The sequence below is a fragment of the Solea senegalensis genome, linkage group LG1 (genome assembly GCF_019176455.1).
Source record: "Solea senegalensis isolate Sse05_10M linkage group LG1, IFAPA_SoseM_1, whole genome shotgun sequence".
NCBI classification, from domain to species: domain Eukaryota; kingdom Metazoa; phylum Chordata; class Actinopteri; order Pleuronectiformes; family Soleidae; genus Solea; species Solea senegalensis.
The window spans coordinates 27,990,673-28,003,858 of record NC_058021.1 but is presented as its reverse complement, the minus strand read 5'-3'; the positions used below and the strand labels follow the sequence as shown (position 1 = coordinate 28,003,858).

Below are 13,186 nucleotides of genomic sequence, written 5' to 3'. Positions count from 1 at the left end.
ATACACAGGTTGCCATGTTTAATAAGTAAACTTGACTTTTGAGTTTTTATGACAATTGAAAGCTACTATAGGTTCTCCTACATGCTCTGAAGGGCAAGGTGAGATATTCAGCTGCAAATTCACTAGCTTAGTTTTACGCCTACCTACTTATCAACCTTTTGACGGTTTATGCTATTTATCAATTTACACATTAGTCAATAGCTGCCATTTGTTTATTGTGACTGCTTTTCTACTTTGAGTGTTATTAACTACAAGCACTACCAAAGCAGAAGCTACTTTAAGTTTATACTTGGATCTACAACCAACACTTTCACAGAAAAATTCATCAAACTTTGTGGACAAAACAATAGCCTTTAATAATAAGAAAGAAAAAGTGTTAACATGTCCCAGAAATTTCATGAATGAAAAAAAAAAAAGTAACTAAGGCAGCGAACCTAAGCGTTTTTACAAGACTGGATTACAAAAACTAACCAAAAAGGGAGTCTTCACTGATCACAAAGCAAATTCCAACATTAAGTACAGAAGTACTTAATGAATGAATCAACCCAATGGGCTGTTTAACATCAATATCAACAGCAATTTTAAAAAAGAAAATAAAAACATTAATTACAAGGTTCAGAGGCCCACATCTCTTGCTGCAGTGACTGTGGCTGAAAGGAGCGACAGATATAGGGAGGATGGGTGCTGGTGAACCATTTTATTTTACGCAGACAGGTCACTGCTGTTGAAACGGTCTTGGTCATACACCTCTGCCACGACTTTGCGGCCCCCAAACCAGCGGTCATTCAGAGCCTGGATAGCTTTGTTCATCTCGGAGGCCATGGAAAACTCGACAAAGATTTTGACGATGATATCTGCATCCTCCTCTTCTCCTTGCTTTTCTTGGTAAATGATGACTCTGTTCACAGAGCCAAACTTGCCACACTCCTCCGTCACCTCGCCCTCCAGGTCATCGTCAATGTCCTCTGGTCCAACCATATTTCGAAGCACCATCACCGTGGACTGGATAAAAGAAATATTTTAAATTAGTAATTAAGTAATTGAAAGGGGTAAAATATGTAAAAAGGTTTCCTGAATCTCACCTCTGACTTTCTGAGAAGTTTCTGCATCACCATATGTCTGGCACTGCTGCCCGAGATGCTCATGTGCTCTTGGTCACTCAACATCTCCTGTCCTGTACCATCCTGAAGCATCTCTTCTTTCTCCTCTTTCTTCTCTTGTAGGTTGGAGCCACCAGCTTGATTAGATAGGACCGGTGGCGATGCAAGTACTGGGTTCACAAGACCAACCTGGGGAAGCACCGGTATGGGAGGACGCACTGGCGTGACACCTGTGGAAAGAAGACGTCACATGCAGTCAGAACAGACAAATAACAAAAAAAACCTGATTATCAACAAATATTGATCTCATATGTCATCAAAGGCCTGCAATGTGTCAATTGAGTGTACTCATGCTTTTTTCCATTTGACAACACTTCAGCCACTCTAAAAGAAAAAAAAAAGATGAAGAGGATGATGGCAGATGAACACAACTATCATTTGTGCAAGTCTGTTTGAGACAAATTATCAATAAATTTACTTAGAAATATGTTCTTTAAAGAAACATTATACAAAACAAATATTAAACAAAAATATGTTCTTAAAAAAAAAAAACATTTACTTGTGTATATATAGCGATAAATTATATAATTTGTAAAACTATGGCAGTTATCCACATAGAAACAGTGCTTGCCTAATACAATCTTTTTCGTTATTAAAAAAACACAAACAGGGCAAAGTTTCAAGAAATTTGTCCATACTAGGGACAGCACCATGTCAACTTTTCGTGTCTGATACCACAACCTCCAGATCTACTGTCAGTCCGTTAGTCAATTTCAAACAATGAAGCCGTTAAAACTTTTGTAAAACAAATTATCTTCACCTATAAAGAATAAATAAATTGACCATTATACAACTCGGCTACAATCCGGTTGCTGACTTTTATTTACACTTTAAATAGAAGTATACAATATATAGGATTTTGGGGACTGTAGTATGCCAGGGCTGTATAGACACGAAAAATTGAATCACCAATTCCGATTTTGAAATTAGATTTGTGTCACTCAAGTATGTAGTCCTAGATCAGCTATACATTATATCCACAACATGGCCATGCAACTTGAGTAAGTTTCTATCTGAATCCATGCACCACACAACAGTACAGAAGTGTGCTCACATGTGCCGTTTCAGAGTTCAGTCGCATTCCCGTGAAAGTGAAAAGCAAGACACTTGTAGTTATATAATGCGAACCATAAATCTAATCTGTATAGAATGGAATTGAACGACGTGGCTGGTAATGTCACCGAAGTTTGTAATGTGATGCCGACTACTAAACAGGTACCAAATTTCTGTTGACACATTTACAACCTAACCATAACCAGCCATTTAAAAAAAACCAAAAAAAACAATACTTCACTGCCGAGTCACACTAGTTAGTTAAAAATGTTGTTGCCGGTGCATATCATGTACAGCTGTGCTTTGAATGACATGAAATCATATTTGCTTTAATGAAAATGATACACTTTTCTTTTCACTTGCCTGTAATCACCCCAGGTGCCTGGGCAGCCATAACAGCCTGAGGTATTCCCATTTGCTGACCAAGAAGTTGGGGCGCAGCCAACGCCCCCAAGACTGATGCGCCGGCTACAGCCTCCTTAAGAGAGGGGGGGCCGAAGACATTAGGTAAGGGAAACACACAGAACACAGCACAAGGCAGCACAGTCAACGATCACACAGCATGGCAGAGTGAGCTCAACCTCGACTCTTTGTGAGAATTTAAGTCACCAACATTTCAATACATCTTTAATTGGTATGTGAAATATAAACAGCAGCAATGATTTTAAAACAAAAATCCTACAATATACAAAATTGCTTGTAAGTCCTTGACTGACATAGCAGACATGAGCACTGAAATAGCTGTCACGGTGTTAGCTAAGAAACCAGACTCTTAGCTTACGCATCTTATCAGTGAATGGGAGGAGCTGTGATTGTTACGATACAAAAAGAGATGTTTTGAGTGTATACCGTAGATGGTTTGTGCACATTAAACTGGATTTGCAAAGACGAAGCCCACAATGTCTCATATATAAGGGCTGTTAATTGACACGCTGAAAGGGCACCCACTATTTTCTAGAAAACTGGCCTTCTCCCAGTCACGTCAATAAAACGTTTATGCCCATGTTATCTGTGCTTTTTGGTGTCAATTCTAGCTAAATCTGGGTTATATTTACCTGGAAGGCCATTAAATCCCTTTGGAAGGGATTCATACTTGCCTGGGCCGTTATCTTAGCGGTAGCTGCCGCTGCAGCCACAGCTGCAGCAGGTGGCAGACCACCAGGGGTCGTGGGGGTCAGTAGGGGCATGGGCGGGGTCACTGCTTTGCCCACCCGTAGGTACTGACCCCCCAGGTCAAAGAGGTTCATAGAAGACACAGCGTCCAGGGCTGACTGAGGCTTTTCATACTCTGTAAGGGAATAAAAACAGCTGTTAGTAGCAGAGTTAGGCCAAGGCAGGAGCACGAGCGAATGAGGGCCCCCAGCTCACCAATGAAGCCAAAGCCTCTGTGTCGCCCTGACGTGGGGTCTCTGGCTAACGTGCAAGACTTGATCCTTCCGAAGGCCTCAAAAACACTCTTGATGTCATCATCTGACAAGTCCGGGTGAACGGACGCCACGTAGATCCGGTTAAAGGCGCGCGCCTCCTCTGCCAGCTGGTCAATGATGGGTTGCGCCTGCCCGATGTTACTTGGCCGCCCCACCTATAGCACAGATCATACCAGCAGTGCTACTGAGTAAGGGGGCTTACACTACCAACCAAGGACGCATAACTGCAAAACCATAAATCCCTGCAACGCTTACTTTCGGCAGCCACCGAGTCAATGCCACTCACCTACAATCATAACTAAGCTTTCCTGTCAAGCTTCCTCTGCTTGCGCCTTGAACTTCTGATGTTGATTTAAAACCTGGGGCTACTCTCATCACTCATCCTGGCCACCAGGAACAAAATACTTAACCACCTCATCAGAAGAGAACGATGTTTACCAAAATTATACTGAATGATTAAATCATTCTTAAATTTCTAAAAGTGAAGCTGTGAGATACAACAGGACAAAAACTTAACACTCAACTATGAACAAAAATTAATCCAGTTCTTACATTAACATTAAGGGATTTCAATGAATATGACCACAAATTCAAAATCAGGCGGGGATGTCTATTAAATGAGAACCCAGGTTTCACACAAATCCAATTATCCTCAGGAGGGTAGATATAGGCAACTGGACCTGCTGGAGTATATCTACACTCCTGAGGATACAACAAGCACAGATAAATGTGAAAACAGGTTGTCAAATTGTCACCACTGGACAAGAAACTAAATATTCTGATTGTTTATTTTTTGCAGATAACTGCAATACTGTTAAACAAAATAAATACAGCTTCACATCACCAGACTTATGCACAGCGTGACTGGCTGAGCTGGTGGCAAAACCGAAAGAGGAACGCATTACCTGTCCTTATGCCTCAATTCTGCACTCTGACAACGTCCTGTCTTTGGGAAAAGTAGTAAATTCCCTTTGTAATATGAGCAGCTATTTGGGACTGGGGATCTGTACTACAGATGTGGCGGCCAAGGAACACCAACCAGGCGCAGCCCATCATCAGCACACCATGACATGGAGCGGCGCCACGCGCCACTGGGCATCAGACTGCAACTGGTCACTAAAACAGCCTTGATGGTATTGTAGAAGCATAACACACAACACAACAGACAGTACTCTTAACATTCACCCAGACATACGCACGCACCTGTAAATCAAGACACAAGACAAGCAAAGAGAGAAGAATTAGTCACGTACAAGTCAGTTACATACCATGAATGCAAGTAATTGACAAACTGACTTAGCATCTTAAATGTCGGGAGAAATCCAAAGTTCTGCTTATTCAAACTACACCAGAAACAGTTACAGAAAAGGATTTGGTTCACTATGTTCATGTGGTCCTAAGAACCTATGAAATTGTCATACCTCTAAACAAACGTACCTTTATGTTTCTCCCCCCCAACATGACTGAGTTCATCTGCTCCAGAGCCAGCTGAGCAGCCTCTGGCACATCATACTCCACAAAGGCAAACCCCTGCAGAGTGAAAAGAAGAGCAAGAAAAGCACAACATATACAAACACTGAAACACATTTGATTGTAATCTTCTGCGTTTAAACTAAAGTGGGAGAAAATAATTTGCCTCCAGTTTAACACTGCCATTCTATTACTGACCTTGTGTTTCATTGTAACAGAATCCCAAGACATGTCAATGCTCTTGATTGGGCCGAAGGGGGCAAAGGCCTGCCTGATCGTGTCCTCACCAAGTTCATAGTATATGGAGCCCACATACACTCGACACATGATAGCCAGAGCACGCTGCCGCTGAGCTGCCACCTGCCAACCAGGAAAAACACACGATAAGCATTAGAGAGTAGAAGAAAGGACAGAATTATACACACACACACACACAAAACCACTAATAATAAATGTGTAGCATTTTCTACTGTGCTTGCTTTCCCCAAAAATAGTTAGAGGCCAATTCAGGGGGTCTGGACAGGTAAATTGGGTAACAATCAGAAACTGTAATAAATGGAAAGAGCTGTGTGAAAAAAAACAAACATGTGTAGCAGTATTTACTTATTGGTGTCACCACTTGAAATTACAATATGGCCTCTATTCTGCTACTACTGAACAGACATATGGAGGAAAACACACTGAAGTGATTGACATGCACAGCCCTCACAAATGTTTGGCTTCAGTAACTGACCTGTAGTCCAGGGATGCAAGTAAGGTAACAAAAGTAATCGTGGAGTTCAAACGAAATCCATCAAAAAAAGTCTTGATGAAAGCATTTCAAACTTCCTTCTCAATTCTAAGGGAAGCAATGGTTTAACCACAAGAAGTTACCATCTTTTACTTGTGTTTTTAAGTCAGCCTGCTTCAGTCTATTTTATTTCTGTTGCCAACAAAAGTTAACATGCGCGTAAATCATGACAGAAAGGTTTACTTATTCATTAATAGAAAAAATTTGATGTTAAGATGGCCAAAAAGATCCCTGTTCCAGCAGTTCTCTCATTTTGGTCCATTATAGGGATTGCTATCCCTCTTTTGTCCCATGCCAAGAGCTTTCTGTATGTAAATAGAACAAATGCATATTTTTCAAAGAGACATGACTTTTCTCACATCTATAAACCCTTAACAGTGAATTTACTAAATAGGCAGAGAGCTACATCTTACGTCTGGCAAAACAATAATTCAGATGATACCATGACAGATGATACCATGAGTTCTTGTATCAAGTACTTATGACAATTAACTAAGAAATATCATCCTGATGTATGAACATAATCTGATACTGTAGCAGTAAGAAAGCCATGTTTTCATACAAAATATGCATTCCTTGGTTTAACAAAAGGGCAGGGAATGTTGTCAAAGCAACTAGTAAAAGAAGGGTAACAGTCCTTTTTCCACTGGGAATTCGCACAGAAAAAAAATTTAATAATCTATTGACCGATTGTAAAGGTGAGAGAGGATCTCCAAAGCCCATTGTCACTGCTGCCATCTGAAAGACAGTAAAGATGAAAAAAGTGCTGAAAAGTAGGTTAGATATCCCTTAGCTTTGCTTTTTCAAAAAGGTAATTGCTTTGCTAGATAAACAAAAGTGGATAAAACTACAGTTATATTCAGATCCTCCATCTAAACAACATACAGTCTGGAGAGTTGCCTTCCTTATCTGAACTACAAATCACCACACAGCAATAAACATTTACATGTCCCCTAAAGATTGCAAAGCATTTAACATGATAACCAATTTGTTCACGATGATCTTCAGCATCTGAAAAAAAGAAGAATAGAAGCAAAAGCAAGGACACATGGCCTACACGTGTGATTTTGGTTTCAGAGGGAGTAGGGAGCAAGACTTCCAAAGGAACTAACCCAAAACAGACTTCTGAGACAGATGTCTGAATCCCTAAAGTATAGAAAGGCTAAGATACCCTGTCTAGAATCAAGACTTAAAGGTGACACGCATTACAAACATTTAAATGGTGTACCAAAAACGTTTTACATATCTCACCTGCAGGTTGGTGAGCTGTTGTTGCTGATGGGCAATGGTCTGCTTCACCAACACACTCTTAATGCTTTGTTCCATGGCATACTTCTTTGCCTGGAAAATGAGATGATTTATATAAGATTTAAGCTGTAGTATTGTAACCAAGACACAGATACTGTATCCATACATTTACATTCAAACTGGAAACAAGCTATGCAGGAAATTAGAAATGCTTAGAAAAAAATAAAACATGTACCAGGTTTAGTAGGATTCACTCAAAAAAAACATGCTTAGACTTCTACTGGCTTTATTTAAAAAGGTGTAGTGTGTGACATTTAGCAAAATTCCAACAGTTCTTGTATCACAATGGGACATTCCTGGCTAAATACAGGATAAATAAAATAAAAAAAACATTAATGAAGTAGCATGTTGCAGCTGAATACCCCACATCTTACTCTACCCTCCCAAATGTGTTGGAGAATGAGGCCTTCTGTTAGCATCACAACTTAAAAATGTTTAGTTTGTCCTTAGTGAGCCATTGTAAAAACATGGTGGTCAAAATGGCTGCCTCTAAAGTGTTGGCCCAGCTACTGATGTGAGTATAAAAAGGCTCATTCTTGAATAACAAAAAAACAATTAATACAATATGGTGATTGTACACGTAAAATGTATTAGTTTAATTATTTAATATTCAAAATGAAAATTATTTCACCTTAAATGTACACACAAAGTAAGAACATTATTTAAATCAGGGCTGGGCGCTATGAACTAGAAATATCCAGGTTTTTTTACATCAACTTCCTCACAACACTTTAAAGCAAATACCGTTATTGAGCTGATAAAATAGTGCATCCCTTCACCATCACTAAGGACTCATTAACATGTGATTGTTTCATTACCCTCTGAAGTGCCTCCTGCTGTTCAGCAGTGAGAGGCGGCAGGCCAAGCTTGGAGCCTGTGCCTTGTCCATTCTCCATCGTCAGAGCTTCACCTCCCTGAAAATCACAAACAGCAAGTCACCTTAAAAATGGAGGAAAATTAAAAAAAAAAACGTACCAACACCCTTCAGTGAATACACCCATAATTGAAGTTAGCCAGTTAAAAACTCCATCCAGTGCACTAAAAGTCACATCACCTCATACAGCACATATAGACATTAAATATGATAGCATATACAGGACATACACCCGGATTTAAACCAGGTGGGACCGGACGAAGTCCTTACCTACGCAACCCGCTAATCGCTGGGTCCACCAGACTGAGGCAGGAAAGCCCCCGAGGGGAAGAGCACTGATGGGGAAGCTTTAACAATTCAACAAATTCTAGGGAAATAAAAAATGCCTTCAGACTAAAAAAAAAGAGAATCAGACAGCTAATAAATATATAAAGTGTAATTACAATGTGGTGTATACACAACTAGTCATTTTACCCGCTGATTTTTACTACGCTAATGTTAGCTGTAGACACATTACTGCTACCGACTGGATGCTATTGTAAACGAAACATGCGGTACGTAGGTACAGGAACAATGAAAGACTGTGGTTAAACACAAGCCGAACAAGATATATAATGACTAATTATATGAGTCATTATTACGCCACAGTAGCATGGACCGTGTAATAATTACAAATGCACAACGCGACTAGTGAGGCCTGGTTTTGCAATTATTGTTAGCACGGAGCTAGCTGAAGTTAGCTAGCGAGGCATTCATTACGATGGCGCGTAAAATGAGCCGTTTGCCTCGCAGTTGTATATAGTCACTTTACATTGTATTTAACACAGCTAAACTGCACCCGATATTGCGTTCAACCCACGCACCAACCGCTGCAGCTGAGATAGATTTAAAAGACTCTTGAAGGATTTTTATTTACCGCAGTCTCCGTGACCGCCATGCAGCAAACCTTCTGGAGAGAGGCCCACGTATCTTAGAGCACGCGAGATCTGCGGATTTTGAATGATAGGTATCGCGATATACAAACTCTCGCGATCTCTCCGCTTGTAAACGGGAACGCGAAAACGGGATTTTGGTCTTCGACCCTTTCAAAGTAAAAGGCATTGCAGATATTTTTATTATTATGTGTCATGACCATCTTATCCTGAACAACACAAAGATCAAATGTCTCTTGTATGCAGATGATGTAGTGCTGCTGTCCAACTCTAAAGAGGGACTACAACAGCTCCTAGACCACCTTCAACAATTCTGTTGGGCTCTGACAGTCAACAAGAAGAAAACTAAGATTGTGGTATTTCAGAGTGAGAGAAACAGACCCCAGTTCACGCTGGGCCCAACCATCATAGCGCACACTAACACATACACATACCTAGGATTAAATGACGTCTACAGGGAACATCAATGCTGCAATAAACCAGCTGAGAGAAAAACCAAGATGGACCCAATGCAATATGAAAATCCACTAAAATTAATATTCCAAACCCAATCTGGCTCAAAATGTGTAAAACAGTAATCCAACCAATTGCATTATATGGTAGTGAAATATCTGGTCCATTAACAAACCAGGACTTTTCTAATTGGGACAAACATCAAATAGAAACCTTCCACACTGAATTCTGCAAATACTTTCTTAGAGTCCAGAGAAAAACACCAAACCACGTTAATTAGGACACTAGGGAACTATTTTAACTAGGAGAAATAGGGTATAATAAGTCCCCGTTAATGTTCTCATTGAAATGCTGTCACCTGCTGGACGAACGTTTCCTCTTCATCAAGCTGCTGAAAGGATCCACTTGTAGTTCTTATCTTAAAAGTATAAACATAGATGATTCATTTCAAATGTTGTGAGTAAAATGTCACAGTTGCTAACTGTCATGAGACTGTTACTGTAGAGAATGGAGTGCATTTTCACAGTTGGACATAAAAGCGAATTGGTTGAACACGGACGAACACAGTATAAGCACTTTGTTATATGAGTTGAGTTGAATTTGTTTTAAATAAATAATAGACAATTTGGAGAATTATTTACATGTAGCAGCTCAGGATTATGTTTGTGTCAAAAATGTCCAAATATAAACTGTCAAAAAAAGTCATAGTATAGTATGTCGTCCAAAATCACAGTGCACATAGAGCGAATTTTGACGTTTTTCTTTCGTTACCTATGTAATTACACTTAAAACAGAACACAGAAACATCACAAGTACAATAAATGGACACCTGACAGACAATTTTTTAGATTTTGAAGATCAGAATTGTGAGCTTGATGTGGTAATACAGACTCATATGTATGTAGACACACGCACATTTCTATACATATACTGTATATACGATCATTGGAGGCAGTTAACTTTTGTTTACCAGTGTGATTGCCTGGGGAAAAGAACTGTACTTAAGACTAGAATGTTTATAAAGTATTAGCAGCAAACTTGCTGACTCTGACATAAATACCCCCAGGCGACATTAAATACTAATACATAGAACAATATATACCAAATGAATAATATTTACACGCAGTCAACATCTCACATTAAGTTTATTATCATGTTTTTCATTGCAGAACCAACAATATTAAACAAAGGTTTAAGTGGAACACATCCAAAGGCAAGTTTCATTCAATAGTCATGGGACAAAAAAATTAATCTGTCATCATGTAAGACTGATATGGATTTTTTTGTGTCATGTTTGCACGGTCTAAACATTCATTTCTTGATAAAATGCTAAGTTTTGAATGTTTCAGGCTATTAAGACATGCAGCTTTCTAGATTGTTGGCACACCTTCGCTTTGAGATTCTTTCTGTCCAAAGTAAACTCTTTTAATAGCCACAAACAAATATGTACACCACATAGCTCATAGTAGGTGGATGTCCGGGAGATTCCAGGGCCTTTGTCGTGAAGGACATGGTGATTGAAAAAAGGCTCGACACAGAGTATAGTGAGTAAGTACTGTAAGCAAGCTGTACAGCAGCGTGACTGTTGTGAAACTGCGACTTTACACATCCAGGAAAACACGAAGCAGAGTCTCGCAAACAAGAGTGTACTCCTGAAGGTCAATCAGACAATTCACTCTAGTTTTTCTGCCTTTTGAGTTTTGGTTAGGACAAATGCACCCAAATGGCTGCCCTTTATGGTGCAACAATTTGGTTTCTGACGAAACAATCTGGCAGATTTTGAAATGTGATCCACTTCTGTGTTTGCGTGGGCCGCAGTGCAATTCATTCCAAGGTTCACTCCCGCCATTGTCTGACAGAGAAGTACAGTAGACGTGGTTATGGAGAATGGACATAATACAGTTGGAGCAGCCCATAGAAATGCTGCTGAATGCATAACATACATTATGCGCTCTGTGTGCGGTAGAAGCAAGTAAACATCCAGACATGCTCTGAAGGCAGAGCAGGTTTTTCTTGTCTCGCTTAGAAAAACAAAGAAATCAGCTATAACCTATTTGGAAATGTGTGTATCCTGATGGGAGGGGTCTCTTCCAGAGGGACGATGCCCCCATTCTTATGGCACAAGGGGTCAATTAATGTTTGTAGAGATTAAAAATGATGTGAATTATATACTATTGTCTTCAGTCGCCATATCTCAACCTAGTTGAACCCTTTACAGGAGAGAATTTGACCAACTTGTCACCAACTCTTTCAGGAGAGCTCCAGTGGTGGCAAAAGTCGAAGAAATTTGATGCAACTCGAAACCTTTAAAACTAATTCAATCTAATGCAATATTTTCTGATCATTTGGGGGGGAAACAATTATAGCAATAACAATCATCGTTTTGTATTGTATTTATGAGTTTAAGATCATATCCGCATTACTAGACTTTAAGAAATCAGGGACTTATCATGATGTCTTCCAGTTTATTTTCCTCAAAAGCTGCAGCTCTTCCTAAACTACAATGAACTGCAGCAGAGAGCGTTAACATTTGATTCATAATATGTCCAATATACATTCAAGTTCATCATATTTACACAAGCCGACTTAGTGTACTGGTGGTAAGAGATGAGAGTCCAAATCTGGTTTTTAATTAGTTTAAACTGAGAAAAAAAATAAAATCCCCAATTGCTAAGTTGATTGTGATGCCGTGTCCAAACTACACTGCCATAGTAGGCACTTTGCAAGTCTTTGGCTTTCAGAACATTTTCACAGGGAAAAAACCCTTAAGAGCACAACAGGCTGAAAGAGAGGCATCATCTCATTGATCATCACTGGTTGATTGCATTACATTTAAGCGTGGCGTGTCTTTTTTTATCTTGGAAAACCCTAGAATGAAGAAAAAACAGGATGGTGCGGTGCAGTGCTTGTGTATTGTTCACAGTTTAAGAGAAATAAATAATTCAGCAGAAAGAGTGTGAACAGTGCAGGATGGATGAAACTGTGACGGAGTATTGGCTCGGAAAATAGGGATTTTTGTCTTCACCAATCAGTGTGGACAGTGGAGTGCAAACAAGGCTTATGAGCAATAAAAACACTCTCTGAAAACAGCTGCTGCGTTTTTGTAAGTAAACCATAGGCTTTCGGATTGGTGGCATTACGGAAAACCTAAGCTGTTGAAATATATTAAGGTGTGGTAGCCCTTTTAGGGAGGGGGGGTGTGTCAATCTTCCACTGCGTTGTGGGACTGCTGAACACAGCCATGATGCCTCTGGTGCTGTGACCAGAGGTGCCTTCGTTTTCCTCCGTCGCTCTGTTGTGGTTTACTGACCATCAAGGCCCAGCGTCCTTCTCTATTTGTCCCCATTTAATCCCCCAGCTGGGTCAGGCTCCTATCGGCTCCCTTCTGTTCCCGGCTGTGTGACCCTGCCCACTGCCCTCTCCCTTTCTTGATCAGAGTGGTCAACGCCCCATGACCCCCAGTTCAAGGTCAGACGTTGTCACGACCCCTCCTCAATGTGTGCTCCCAGCAGCGAGCGCTCGGACCCGGTGTCGGCCGATGGCGTCCTCCAGGAAACCCGCCACCTTCTCACTGTCCTCCTACACACAAAAAATAAGGCAAAATCTATTTCAGAGACACAATATGAGGAAAAAATGCAAAAGTAAAAATGATGGCTGTGCAATGGTGATGCACACGTCGACCCACAACCCACCCGACCTGCAGGCTGGTTCACATTATT

The 13,186-nt window shown here is 40.3% G+C and overlaps 2 protein-coding genes across 7 annotated transcripts in view; both read right to left on the bottom strand.

Moving 5' to 3' along the window:
- Nucleotides 1-194: 194 nt before the first annotated feature.
- LOC122770875 (poly(U)-binding-splicing factor PUF60-like) lies at nucleotides 195-9,078 on the bottom strand. Of its 5 annotated transcripts, XM_044028074.1 has the most exons (12): nucleotides 8,999-9,063; nucleotides 8,353-8,449; nucleotides 8,027-8,122; nucleotides 7,152-7,241; nucleotides 6,588-6,638; nucleotides 5,309-5,470; nucleotides 5,078-5,170; nucleotides 3,582-3,795; nucleotides 3,269-3,501; nucleotides 2,577-2,691; nucleotides 1,083-1,330; nucleotides 195-1,002 (listed from the first exon to the last, which is right to left on the bottom strand). In XM_044028074.1, the coding sequence occupies exons 3-12, from the start codon at nucleotides 8,102-8,104 to the stop codon at nucleotides 703-705; spliced, it is 1,584 nt and encodes a 527-aa protein (XP_043884009.1). In that variant the 5' UTR covers nucleotides 8,105-8,122; nucleotides 8,353-8,449; nucleotides 8,999-9,063; the 3' UTR covers nucleotides 195-702. The 5 variants fall into 5 exon arrangements, with proteins under 5 accessions (XP_043884009.1, XP_043883998.1, XP_043884018.1 ...); XM_044028063.1 differs by lacking the exon at nucleotides 8,353-8,449 and having other exon boundaries at nucleotides 8,999-9,078; XM_044028083.1 differs by lacking the exon at nucleotides 8,353-8,449 and having other exon boundaries at nucleotides 3,311-3,501; nucleotides 8,999-9,078.
- Nucleotides 9,079-10,593: 1,515 nt separating this feature from the next.
- LOC122772333 (nuclear receptor-binding protein 2-like) overlaps nucleotides 10,594-13,186 on the bottom strand; it is a 42,595-nt gene continuing 40,002 nt past the window's right edge. For both annotated transcript variants that reach the window (XM_044030302.1, XM_044030312.1), the window contains one exon: nucleotides 10,594-13,046. In XM_044030302.1, the coding sequence (XP_043886237.1) occupies nucleotides 12,960-13,046 (87 nt within the window). In that variant the 3' untranslated portion in view covers nucleotides 10,594-12,959. The remainder of the gene's footprint in view (nucleotides 13,047-13,186) is intronic.

Excerpts from the sequence above, each read along its gene's own strand:
- LOC122770875 (XM_044028063.1), bottom strand. The coding sequence starts at position 9,019 with ATGGCGGTCACGGAGACTGCG. Across the intron at positions 5,171-5,308 it reads CTGTTACAATGAAACACAAG|GGGTTTGCCTTTGTGGAGTA; the intron begins GTCAGTAATAGA and ends TTCACTCTGCAG. Across the intron at positions 1,003-1,082 it reads AACTTCTCAGAAAGTCAGAG|TCCACGGTGATGGTGCTTCG; the intron begins GTGAGATTCAGG and ends TCTTTTATCCAG.